General features: G+C 42.1%; 1 protein-coding gene across 1 annotated transcript in view; it reads left to right on the forward strand.

The window, feature by feature from the left end:
• GRIP1 (glutamate receptor interacting protein 1) overlaps positions 1-13,683 on the forward strand; it is a 193,035-nt gene that overhangs the window by 108,210 nt on the left and 71,142 nt on the right. Inside the window, exons 12-13 of the mRNA XM_035002883.1 lie at positions 3,827-4,013; positions 4,597-4,742. Coding sequence (XP_034858774.1) covers positions 3,827-4,013; positions 4,597-4,742 — 333 coding nt within the window. The remainder of the gene's footprint in view (positions 1-3,826; positions 4,014-4,596; positions 4,743-13,683) is intronic.

Consider the following 13,683-nt stretch of genomic DNA (forward strand, 5'->3'; position numbering starts at 1 on the left):
TCCAGACATTGGGATTTCAAAGAGGAAAAGATCTGGATCCCAATCTTTAGACAACTCAGGGTCAAGTGGAGAGAAAGGCAGCAAATAAAAACCTGATAAATGCTGAAATAGGACCATGCGGAATGGAGTATCTGCTACTGGAGAGAGAATCCATCATACAATTGTTTAAACTACAGGGTTATAATATGTGGAAATGTAAAAAAGTGAGTACCTCACTCTGCCTGGATAAGGCAGGGAAAGGGACATTGAAAACCCAGGGGAAGGGCTAAAGGGACAGAGGGATGAAAGCAGGGCTGCAGCACATGGCACGTGGAGGGAGCATCAAGGAGCACGAGACTGGATAGGCAGAAGAACATGAACTTAGGAAGGGTCCTGTGAGCTCTGCCAGCATTGAACATGTTGTTCTACAGGAAACAGGGAGGCATTGAAAGATTCTAAATTGGGGGATGACCTTCGCATATGAGAAAAAGCCACTTTGACATCAATTTGGAGGGTGTTAGCATAACACAAGAGGCAAGGACACAGAGTCTAAGTCTATATAGTGATCTGCATTAGCAATCATGAGGCCCTACTCTAGAGAGTAGATAAATTGGGGGCCTCCTCATGAAGAGAAAGTTAATCTGGCAATAATATGCAGAAAGTGTTGGGCACAGAAGGACCAGAAACATGCATGTTCAAATATTTAAAATAAAAATAATAAAAGCCTGAATTGAAACATTAATGGTAAGAAGGGAAAAGAGGATTTGTAGAAGTTAGTTATATTTCAGTGGTCATCTTGAAAGGACTTAGCAATTGATTGAATTTGAGACAACGGGGATGTTGGAAGTCAAAGGCTACTTTGAGATTTCAAGCCTGGTGGACTAGAAGCATGATGGTCCTATTCATAGAAACAGTAGTGGGAATGAGAAAGAGAAGATGATTAACTCAATTTTTAAAATGTTGAGTTTGAGGAGTCAATGGGACATTCTTGGGGATGGGATATCCAAGTCAGGAAATTCATCACTGGAGCTTGAGAGAAATTGGAGAGTTAGATTTGAGAAGATACACACAGAGGTCCTGTTACAGAAGTATGAGAAGTGAAAGAGGGAAAGGAGAGGAGAGAAGGCTAAGAAGAGAACCAGGGGCAACTCTATGTTTGCAGTGCAGAGGAGGCAAAGGAACTGGAAGGGGCTGACAAAAGTCAGAAACTAAGAACAAACCTTCATTGAAACGAAGAGAGTAATAACAGAAAGAAAAGGATGGTTCCCAAAGCCAGTTGCTGCAGGGTAGTTAGAGTGGATGAGGCCACTGATTTTGGCAATCAGGAAGTCATCAGTGAGAGAAGATTCATTAAAGGGTGAAGGGAGAGGCCAAGTTTTAAGCAGTTTTGGAATCAGTACAAACCTATAGGGAGAGGTCAGAAAGCTAGGACAGTGAGCAGGAAAGTCGGAAAAAAACAAGAGAAAAGTGTTTATGGCATAAACTCACAGGGCGTGGAAACAGATCATATCAGAAAGGAGGAGCTGGCCTGAAAGGGAAGGAAGGATACATCCTCCTGAAGCAGGAAGGAAAAGAAAGTGAGAGCAGATAATGATATAGAGAAATCGAGGTTGAAAAGAATGTTTTTAAGGAACTCCTGTCAATGAAGGAAATTAAGTAAGGAGTAAAGTTTGATCCTTATAATGGTAGAAATGTTTGAGACTGATCCTATGGAGAAATCAAATATTACATAACAGAAGATTCCAGGGCCCCATAGAGAATTGTGTGAATTTGTAGTGACTTTCTCTAGCACCCTTCAGCAAACTAGTAAGAGTAGTGGAGGCAAGCAGGCATTATCAAAGAGTATAGCGTATTAGACTATAGAAAATGTCATGAGGTTTAAGCCTGTCTGACACCAGCAGATGCCTCATTGAAATGGTCACCTGGGGTCCAAGCGGAGTGTGGAGGGGAATGATGCTAGTAAAAGGCAATGGGTAAAGATGATAGCTTTCAAATTGGGTTCCCCAGATTCACACATGAGGGATGGGGAAGCCTCCTCTAGGGTCTCCTGTTCCTACCTCAGTACCTTCAGTAGCTCTGTTTTTATCTGGAATACAAAAGCATCCCTTACACACTTTCATGTGAAGTGGGGGGTTGGGGGGTGGAATCTATTGCTAACAAAACCATTTGAAAACCACTAGATTGGAAGACAAGTGAAAGGGAGTGGGGCTAGAAGTCATCAAGAAGGGAAAGTTAGGGCCTAAGGACTGGGAAAGATGGCTAATAGGTTCTGTGATCAACAAGGAGAGTTCAGATATGAAGATCCTGGAGCTCTTTCCAGATTGAAGGATGCTGGGGTCCAGCACAGGGCTCTGCTGATAGAGAGCTGAAGTTGGGTGGGATTGCCAATAATCAGCACTGAGAGAGCTAAAGAACCATAAACCCAGTGCATTGTTTATTGTCATTATGTCAAAGATACTGAGGACATGGAAAAGCTACAGATTAGAAGAGGCAAATTAAGAGTCAAGCCCTGATGTCAGTGAGGAAGTGGGGGGAAACAGGAAAAGTAGAAAAGTATGGGTTTGAAGATGAGACAAGACAGAAATAAGTACATAATATAGAACTTTAAAATAGAAGTGGTTTATGGTAAAAAACAACAACAACAACAACAAAACACTGGATGTGTGGAGCAAGGAGGGTTATAAACTCTTCTCTCTCCTTGCTCCATGCAGGGAAAGTGAAAAGAAAATGGCTTCTGGTTGCAGCGGGTTTTGAGGTATATGGTGTCAGCAAGTTTCAATTACAGTAAAGAGGCCAAAAGACCCCTTTTGGAGGAAGTGACGGTCCAGCATTGGACCGTGCAGAGAGCTTGCTCACAGGGAGTAAAGGAGGCAGGGGTCCCAGTGGGCAATGCTGAGAGAAACGAGTGGAGTGGCCTTTCCATGACCCAGGTTGGCAATAGAAACAAGACAGAGACGGGTACCTGGAGGCTTAGATGAGTATCAGAAGAATGAATGAAATAAGAGATGACAAAGTAGGCTGGAGATCCAGTGAGAAAGAACGAAGGCTGAAGAGCCCAAATTTGGGGAAAGGAAAAATATAAAGTTTCAACAATTCCATCATGCCAATCCAATGCTAGAATAATGTTGATGAACACATCCTCACCACTCCAGGAGCCAGACTTTTTCTTCAAAGCTGAAGGTCAGATTGTTTATAAAAACCTTAAAGCTTAGGCACAAATGGATAGAGGGGAAAACATATTAGACCAGTTAGCCTAACCCTTTTTTCATAGGAAAGAAATTAATGCCTTCCCCCAAGGTCACACAGCTGGTTGCCTACTGGTGGAACCAGGACCAAAACCCAGGTACCCAGTCCCAAGGCTGTCGTCTTCCTACAGCTCCCACAATTGTCCCTGGTACCAGGACTGAGTATGGGGAGGAGGTCACACTGGCATTGTGACTAAAACGTGACAGATATTGGGAGATTCCTTTATCTAGTTCAGCTCTGACTAAATTTTTGTCTAGAAGACCAAAGTATCACTTCCACCATTGCCAATGAGCGTTTTTTTTTTTTTTTTCCAGAGACATGATCTGTGTCAGAAATGCTGGTATTCCAGGGTGCCTGGGTGACTCAGTTGGTTAAGCGTCCAACTCTTGATTTCAGCTCAGGCCATGATCTCAGGGTTATGAGATCTAGCCCTGCATCGGGCTCTGTGCTGTGCATGGAGCCTGCTTGAGATTCTCTCTGTCCCCTCCCCCTTTCTCTTTCTCTCTCTCTCTGTCTCTCTAATAATAAAAAGAAAGAAATGCTGGTATTCCTGGTGCTTGCTTCAACCTAAAGTCATTTTTTTGTGTGTTTGTTCCTCTAGTGTCTTTAGCCTCAAGCACAGTGGGCTTGGCTGGGCAGGTCGTTCACACAGAAACCACAGAAGTTGTGCTGACAGCAGATCCTGTCACAGGATTTGGGATCCAACTGCAGGGCAGTGTGTTTGCCACGGAGACGCTCTCTTCTCCACCTCTGATTTCCTATATTGAAGCTGACAGCCCAGCAGAGAGGTAAGACACTCTTTCACAGCGCCTGTTTCTGTGCATTTCTTGTGCCGACTATCTTTGAATAGCTAATAAATTATGGAACAGTGCTCAATGCAGGAAATGCAGGATGTAATGAACTCTCTGTTCTAACAATAAAATGTTATGTTCTTGATACGTTTTGAGAAGAATAACGAGCACAGATGCCTTTATCTAGCAGATTTTTGTCCATCAGGGACTGGCGGCCATGTTAATTAAAAGGGAAAATATCTCTGAAGTTCAAACTTTATTATAATAATTTCTCTGCTGTGGGGGGACTGTACATTCACCATTACTATGTATTGGTCCAGATCAGATTATAAGAATACCACAGTGCTAAATTATTAATCACTTCTCTGGGATATATCAAGATTCCCTTCCTCACATCTGTAGCCATCAAATGCAAGAGTGCAAGACCTTGCAGTTGACCTAATATGATGCCCACATCCTTGAACAAACAAGACCAAATGGGTATGCTATTTCACAAGGATCAAACAAAATAGATTTGGCAACATCAACTTGATAATTATTTACTCTGTCTACAACCTCTAATATGTGGTTCTAAATATAGATGTGGGGTGCTACAGATCGGAGACAGAGTGATGGCCATTAATGGGATTCCAACTGAAGACAGCACCTTTGAGGAAGCCAACCAGCTCCTCCGAGACTCTTCAATCACAAGCAAGGTCACACTGGAAATCGAGTTTGATGTTGCAGGTATGATCATATAATCGCAATTCAGCTGCAGAGACGGTAGTGGAGTGCATGTGAATGATACGGATTATGTGGCAGAAGTGGAACTATTTTTTTACATACTGAACACATTTTTGTTTAGGAGATTTGGGATGTCATTTTGTATTGAGCCGTTGTTTTTGAACTATTCATTAAAATGTCACCATTAAGAACAGTTGAAAATAAATGTGACAAAATGAATAAGTAATAGCTACTATAAAGGTGATTAAAAAAAATCATGTAGCCTTTATTCTTCCTGATTTGCCCCTATATGCTAGAGAAACCATATTCTTCTGTCACACAGACAAGAAAAGCCTCTATTTGACCCTTCCCCCTGCAAAGAACATATGAAAATTTGTCAGGGAACAAAGAAAATTCATTAGGTGGATTTATACAAACCCAGCTGGTAAATATTCGGTCTCTAGTGTTAAAAAGAAATTGCACCAGACACTTGTTAAAAACAAGGAAGACTTTTTTCAAGACTAAAGAGAGATCAAGTCTTGGAACAGGGAAGAGAGATTGAACTCAAGTCCCAAAACAGTAAGGGCAGCCGGGAATTTATGGCCACCAAGCAAGGTAAGGGTGAAGGAATCATGGAATGGAAACTGACTAACAGGAACTTGATTCGATATCAAGGGTGTGGGGATGAGGAATTTGAGTGTCTATTCAAGGGTGGAGGGATTCTCAATAAACTGATTGAGCAGGATTTCCACTTAAACTGGGCTCAGCAGGCCAAGGAGTAGGCCAAAGACAAGGCCTAGTTGAGAAGAGGAGCCTGACTTAGGTTTGGTCAGGAAGGGAATCCTCGTCAGTAGCTAACAGGTGTGTGGGTTATAGAGGTTGGTGCTAACTTCCATTTAATAAAATTGTCTTCACACAGTGAAATACTACCTCACAGAGCCAATAATCTTTATCAATCATTAAAGATGTGCCTTTGGACATAGAGATTGCATTATCCCAACAAATACTTGCTGAGTGTTTACTATGGGTCCATTGGAGATGCAACAGTAGACATGGAAGGGAAAAAAAATTCCTTTCTTCATGAAGCTTGTGATATTACAGAAAGTTGATTTTTAAGTTAAATATAAATGTAGACAGTAATAAGTGCTCTGAGGAAAATAAAGCAGGATGGGGAATTAGAGGATGGCTGTAGGGAGCTATTTTCATGGGGTGACTTTTGGAAGAAGTGACATTTGTGCAGAGATTTGAAGGTTGGAAAGGAGCCAGCTCTGTGGGAATCTGGGAGCAGAGTATTCCAGGTAGAAGGAGCAGCCAGTATAAAAGAAATAAGCCAGAATAATAAGCTGGGTGGGTTTGAGAAATAGCAGAAAGGCTCTTACCGGGGCACCTGGGTAGCTCAGCCGGTTAAGCGTCCAACTCCAGATTTCCGCTCAGGTCATGATCTCATAGTCATGGGATCAAGCCCCACATCAGGCTCCACACTCAGTGTGGAGTCTGCTTCAGATTCTCTCTCCCTCTCCCTTTGCCCTTCCCCCCACTCACGCAGGCACACGCACTCTCTCTCTCTCTCTCTCAAATAAATAAATAAATCTTTAAAAGGGAGGGCACTCTTTATGTAGCATAAGGAAGTTGGGGATGAGGATTAGATTTGGAATTGGAGATGGGGTGAGAGAAATTGGAAGAGGCCAATTACTGCAGTGCCTTGATATAAAGAATTTACCTTCCAAGTGTAATGATGTCATCGAGCATTTTATGGATGGTAGTGAGCTATCCTGATGGATGTGTTAGAGATCCTTCTGAAAGGATAGCAGAAGCAGAAAACCTAGTTAGGAAGTTGCAGTGGTTGGAGGTAAAAAATGATGGCAGCTTGAGCAAGGTGGTAGAGCTAGAGATAGTGACAAAGAGTGAAATTTAGGACATGGCTTGAAGCAGGGCTAACAGACGTTGCTTATGGAATGAATATGGAAGATGAGAGAAAGGGAAGATCATGGACGACTCCTGAGGTGGAAGGGTCAGTAATTGAGTAAATAGAGATGACTTTAAGGAGAGGAAGACGTGAAGAATGGAAATCTGAGGATAACAACAAATTCTATTTTAGACCTGAATTGGCAAATCTACTGCCAATTCTAGGGGGGGAAAGGACAAGCAGTTCCATTCCTGAATTCAAAAGACAATTATCGAGCACCAGTCACTAAATGCTAAGCACTGTGCTACCTTCAGATCTACCTTTAAAGGGAAAATAGAAAGGATTAATATCCTCAAAATCTCAGAACCAATTAGACAAGAACAAGAACCTGTTGGAAGATAAGAACAGACTTACTGAATGTGTGTTGCCACTGGAATGTAAAAGGAAGTGCCCAGGGGATTGCCAGCAATACCTCCTGGAGTCTAGGACAGGGGGGTCTGGGCCAGAGAGCAGCCCTGAGAAGGGACCGCCATGTCAGTGATTGGTAAAGTCATTGGAATACAAGCGAGCACTGAGGAACGAGTGACAGGAAGGAGGGGACTCTGCCTGAGGAGAGACTAAACTAAAATTGAAAGGGGAAGGATGCTAGCAAAGAAGATAATAAAGATGCAGTCAGAAGTGGAAGGAGAACCAAAAAAGGTGGCATTTTGGAAGCCAAAGCAAGAATTTCAAGGTCATGGTCAATAGTGTAAAGGTGCTTGAGAGAATTCAAGTAATATAAGTCAGGAAAGGTCCACTGCATTTGGCAATTAGGAAAAAACTCATTGCAGAGTAGTTTCAGGGAATTTGGGGGGCAGAAGTCAGACTGTAGTAAGCTGAGGGGCGAGGAAAGGGTAGAGAGCTTCAGACAAGCTATGCTTGCTTTCTGCCAAGGAACTGGATTTTAGAACAGGGTATGGCTAGACAAATGCAGTGAATGGATAAAAAAGACGGAGGCCACTGTGGACTTCTCTTTTTAGAACTGCTCCAGCATTATTACATACTGGGCACTCTTTTATATTGCTTTATCCTCTAACCAGTGGTTCTCAATCAAAATCAGTTTTGCCCTGGGGAACATGTGGCAATGTTAGGAAGTGTTGCTGTGGATGAAAAAGGATGGGATAAACGGTAGAAAGGGCTTCAGATTCCAGAGGGGAGTTATTTTGTTTTGTTGATATTGGAGAGATCTGAGCATGTTTGTGGCCTGAAGTGAATGAGGGAGAAAAAAGATAATTGATGGGTATGGGTCCCAAAAAGGATGAGAGGGAAAGTTATCTAGAACATAGGTAGGTCTAAGACAGAAGGTTGGCCACTGCCTCTTGTGAGTTTAAAGAGAAGGATGTGAGAATATAAATACGTTTTTATCTGTGTTTAGGGTTTCATGTAAGAACTGTCAAGCGAAGGTAAAAGGATCAGCATCTTGGGGAGTTGAAAAGAATGATGGTTTAGAATAGCTAATGGGGAAATGAGTGAGAAAGCTAACCAGACTCCTATAAAGGGATTTTCAAGCTGGGCAGTGGACCAGGCAGAGTCCAGAAGCTCTAAGTGGATAGCCCTGTCAACCTGCATTGGTCAAGTAGTTTTTTTGTCAGATGACCTCGGCTACTGAGGAGTAACAGCAGAGGTGGTAGGTGATTAGACTGAGCCAGAAATGGAGATTTCTGGAGAAGGTTCAACAGGAGGAAAACTAAAGTCACAGCAGTTCAAATTGTTGCAGGAAGAGCAAAGGAATAAATATGGTGATAATCACAATAATATTTATCAAATGCTTGCTCTATGGCATGTCACTCTTCTAAGCACTATGTGTGTATTCACTCACATATAACAGCAATGGAGGTTACTCTGATTTACATCCCCAGAAAACTGGGCCTTCTACCAGATTCGTAGCTAATGGTAGGGCTGGGATTTTCACCCAGCAGTCTGGCTCCAAAGGCCACACTCTAACCACTAGACATACTGCCTTGAAGGAATCCAGGTTGCAGAGGGGGAGGTCAATAATGGATCCACTTGATAGACTGAGAAGAAAGAGAAGACTGACGGACCTAGGAGTATCTGGAAAGAGAAATGGGTATAGCAAGAGAAAGTTGAGGAGGGAGCCAATGGCAGGAGATTGAGGTCAAAGTGGCATATTAGAGCTTAGCATTTCAGAGGTCAAGTAAGGCTCAGGTAGTGAGCTGCTGAAGTGATATAGAGTGGAGGTGAATATTATTCAACCAGAGGTCTGGGAATTGTAAACGCAGCATGATGGAAAGACCTTGCACACAGTGGACTCTCTCAGGAGGGCAGGACTTGGAATGAGGAAGGGAGTATGAACTTGCTGCTCTTGACACGCCAAACGCAATCCTGTCAAAGGATCGCCACACTTTCCCCCGCCTGGGTAGTCTTCCCTACCATGTTCAGGTGGTCTGCTCACTTCATTCAGGTCTTTGCTCAAATATCACTTGTTCAGAGAATCATTCCCTCACCATCTATCACTCTGTCCCCTTGCACAGATATATGGTTCTTAGTCTTTCTCAGCTCCGATGTTATGTTGTGGATTTATTTATTGTCTTGTTTTCTCCACAATTTTCTTGTGGAAAAATCTATGTTGTCAGAGACTTTGTGCCTTTTGTTCATGAATGTATCCCAGCACCCAGAAGAGCACTTGGAATGCAGGAGACTCTCAGCCAAGACTTGGTGAATAAATGAATGAATGAAATGCAGTTGTCTCTCCTGAGGGACTGGAACCAGGAACTTCAGTTTGCATCAAGAACTGATCCCGGGGCGCCTGGGTGGCTCAGATGGTTGGGCGTCTGCCTTCGGCTCAGGTCATGGTCCCGGGGTCCTGGGATCGAGAGCCACATTGGGCTCCCGGCTCAGCGGGGAGCCTGCTTCTCCCTCTGACCCTCTCCCCTCTCATGCTGTTTCCCTCTCGCTCACTCTCTAAAAAAAAAAGAACTGATCCCGTACCCACTTTTCTCTGGGGTTCCTGGTCTCTCAGTGCTGCGTGTTTCTGCATATCTGCTCTATTTGTCTCTGCATGAGTCTTTTCTGACTTTTGATTGTACTTGATTGCTCCATCTTTGCTAAAGTGCCCAGCCAGTACCAGCCAGTTCAAGTTTCTAATTCTTAGGTTTGGTAGCTGTGGCCAAGCAGGAATCTGGTAGAAGGACCCTGTAAGGATCAGTCAGATGGTGGCGAGGGTATGGTTTTCAAAGAAGGCCGTCCAGAAGCCCCAGAATGTACTCACTTCAAGCACACAACATTAGCCGTGAAGTGACTCTTACAATCCAATACCTTCATTTATTTATAAATGGGGAAACTGAAGTTTGGGTGGGGAAACTCAAGGTCATACAGCAAAGTGAATAGTAGATCCCAGGTCTGTTGACTTGCACCTGTCTTTTTCATGTCATGTTACACTGCCTCTTCAAAGCAATGTCAGAGTTTCCAGGATGAAAGAGCAGAATTTCTGAACCTCTGCCCTACTGTCACTGTTTGTCGAGGGGAGGTGACTATCCTGTGTACTGTATGATGTTGAGCAGCATTTCCTTGAAACACTCCCATAGTGAATGGCCAGCACGATTTGGCCTCTTCCACAAACAGTATCTAAGTATTTACTTGTGCAATAAATGCATTTTTATTTTATGTGCATCCCAATATTTGTTCATTGTTTAATCCATACTTAATATATATGTATACTTTAATATTTGTTGATTAAATACTTTAATATCCTTGGTTTAGGCTCCTAAGAAATAGAAACTATGTCTATTAAACTCACTTTATTCCATACCAAGCTTGCTTGAATAAGAGACAGGAAAAAAGGGAACTAAGGTCTTCTCCCTTGCTCTGGTTGTTCCATAATTCAATCCATTTCATATGGATAGAAATGATGTAGAATAGGGCCAGAAAAAAGTATGCTCACATCCTATCATTCTCTCTTCCCTTGTTCATGGCTGATATCATTAACTGACTTCAGTATCCTCCTGCTGAGCCCAGACACAACATCAGAATCTCCAATAAAACACTCTAGCTAGTCCTTACTAATCCACTGGCATCTGTTGGAAACTGCTGGAATAAGAAACGCTCTTTTTTAGCCATTTGGGAACTTGGAACATTGGTAGGAAATCTCTGGACATGAGCTATTTCAAGACTGGCCTATCCTTTTGGATTCACTCTTAGTAGTATGGACGTGGGCCACCTATTTCTAAAATTCTTCCTCAAAAATATATTATACCCAGATATTAATTCCCAAGCTATTGGTCTCAGAGATAAAGCACCTCTATTTTATAAATATTTTAAGTGACATAGAGAGTGTTTAAGAAGCTTGACTGTGAGTACACTCTTGCCTAAATCTATCTCTTTAAATGGGTACTACTGTACAAACAACATCGTGGTAACATTTATGGAATTCTTTTTAAAGCTGAAATGATTCATAGCCTCATCACTCTAAAAAACAAAAGTTAAATTTTTTTATATTTCTTTACCAATGTCCTTTACCATAAATGTAATTTTATAAAGCTATATTCAGGGGCGCCTGGGTGGCTCAGTCGTTAAGCATCTGCCTTTGGCTCAGGTCGTGATCCCAGGGTCCTGGGATCGAGCTCCGCGTCGGGCTCCCTGCTCTGCGGGGAGCCTGCTTCTCCCTCTCCCACTCTCCCTGCTTGTGTTCCCGCTCTCGCTGTGTCTCTGTCAAATAAATAAATAAAATCTTAAAAAAAAAAGCTATATTCATAATATATACACAATTTACATTTTGCCTTTTTTCAATACTATCTTTTAAATACCAGTCTAAAAAAATTGTAAATACTTGAAGATTCTGCTTTAACTCTGAAGTTATTTTGTTGGAAAAGATAGAGCTTTGTTCTGGAAAGAAGTCCCAGTGAAAATCCTATCAAATGATGTTTGTCATCATTACTAGAACCCCCAGTGCTTTCCTCTGAGTGGGGGGGAGTTAAGCATTTACATTTACCACCCCCCCTTAGAATCTCTTAATTTTCCGAACCTCACAAGGATGCCCATAATGAATTATGATGTGGTGATTATCTTACTGTGCCAACAAAGAATGCTTCAGGCAGAAAAAACAGACCAATTGGAAAGAAGGAAGCCTTTGTTTACCCAAATGTGTTTTTAATTATAGCATTAACAAAGATAAAACAAAATGAGGGAAGCACAAAATAATCACATGGGAGTCTAACAAAATAAACATTCTATTTACTTATTCTAAACCTATTGTTTCTCCAAATATCTTTTTTTCCTCTTTACTAATATTTCTATAAGAAACACCAAATTAAATATGCCTCTGCTTTAACCACCAAATAACTGTGTAGGCAAAAAAATTACCAAATATAAAATAAATCATGTTGGCATGTAAAGATTAAACTGAAGCCACAGCTGATCAAAGAGATTTATTTGTTGATATTTGTTCATCATGATATTTCAAATCTTATGTAGTCAAACATGATTCATTACTGTTTTCCAGGAAGTGATAATATCTCCTCCAGCATCATTAACAATGTTAATCTTGGTCAAGGTTCCCTGCATTAAAAATTTATAAAAGCAAAATGTTGCTGTGGTAACTAACTCTTGATCAATGAATCCTGGCCCTTGGGGTTTCAAGATCTTATTTGTATAGCATCATGGACAAGCCGTTACATACCTACATGAATACGGCACATGTATACACACATACGAGCATGCCATATTCTCCCCTCCCCTTGCACAGGGAATTTGGGTAAAAAACACATAACACTAAAACAAACATACATGAAATGAGTTCCATAACGAGTGAAGCTGTTTGTGCCTCTAAAGCTTCTTATGCATTTACTTATGGACCACTTGTGTGCTTTATCTGGGTACTCAAATTCCTACCACACCCATGAACACTTCTGTGGAGGCTTTCTGCTTAGCTCCCATCCCGTTTCCTCTGCTAGACCATTGTGTTCATCAGAGATCGTTTTTCAGTTGCAAGCAATAGACATGCACCGAGCTAATTCAGACAGAGAAGGGGCATTTACTGGAAGCACATAGGAGTTTCACAGCCCGAGAAGACAGGATATGCAGGCAGCCCCAGGAAGGCCTAGAACCAGACATGAGGGCTGTCAAGGCCAAGCACAGGCACTCTCCAAGACCTCATGCACACTCCTTTTGTACTCCTGTTTGTTTCTCCCTTCTCTCTGCAGACTGGCTGTTGGTGCCCAAGAGCAAAATGGGGCCACTTCAAATTCCCTCTCTACCCCCAGTCTGCATGCTAATTCCACATTCGTAAACTGTCACGTTAGGGGTGGGAAGAAGGTGAGAATTAGCCTTCCATTATTGGAAGGGGGAACACAGAGGACTTAGGAAACAGAGGGAAAGCCCAGATTTGAGGAATATCTTGGAAGTAAATATTTATCATACCTGCAGCCTCCAAAGCGAGGAAATAAAGCACACCTACGTGCTGTTAACTTACCTCATTCCTTTTTCTACCCCAATGTAGCAAAACTAGCCAGTCTTTTTGAAATCTGTTAGGGGAAATAATTTTATCTATCTCAAGTCCTATTGGGAAATGGGAAGGGTATAAATTCCTTTTTTTTTTTAGGATTTTATTTATTTATTTTTGAGAGACAGAGAGAGGAGAGCACAAGGATGGGGGGAGGGGCAGAGGGCAAAGAGCCCAATGTGGGACTTGATCCCAAAGAGCCCAATGTGGGACTTGATCCCAGGACCCTGGGATCGTGACCTGAGCCAAAGGCAGACGCTTAACCTACTGAGCCACCCAAGCGCCCAAGGGTATAAATTCTTAATGAATAAACAAACAAATCTATGTGGGTCCTTTCCAGTATATCAGAGTGTTAGCTGAGGACAACAGCAAAGCCAAAGACGTCCACTCACATAGTCTGTGACATTCATGGAAGGTTTAAGGAGAGTGGGAGGGTGCTGGGCGAAATAAGTCAGAGAGAGACAAATACCATATGATCTCACTCATATGTGGAATTTAAGAAACAAAACAAATAAACAAAGGGGCAAAAATGAGAGAGAGAGAGACAAACCAAGAAACAGACT

The sequence above is a fragment of the Mirounga leonina genome, unplaced genomic scaffold (genome assembly GCF_011800145.1).
Source record: "Mirounga leonina isolate KUSES-001 unplaced genomic scaffold, KU_Mleo_1.0 Mir_126, whole genome shotgun sequence".
NCBI classification, from domain to species: Eukaryota; Metazoa; Chordata; class Mammalia; order Carnivora; family Phocidae; genus Mirounga; species Mirounga leonina.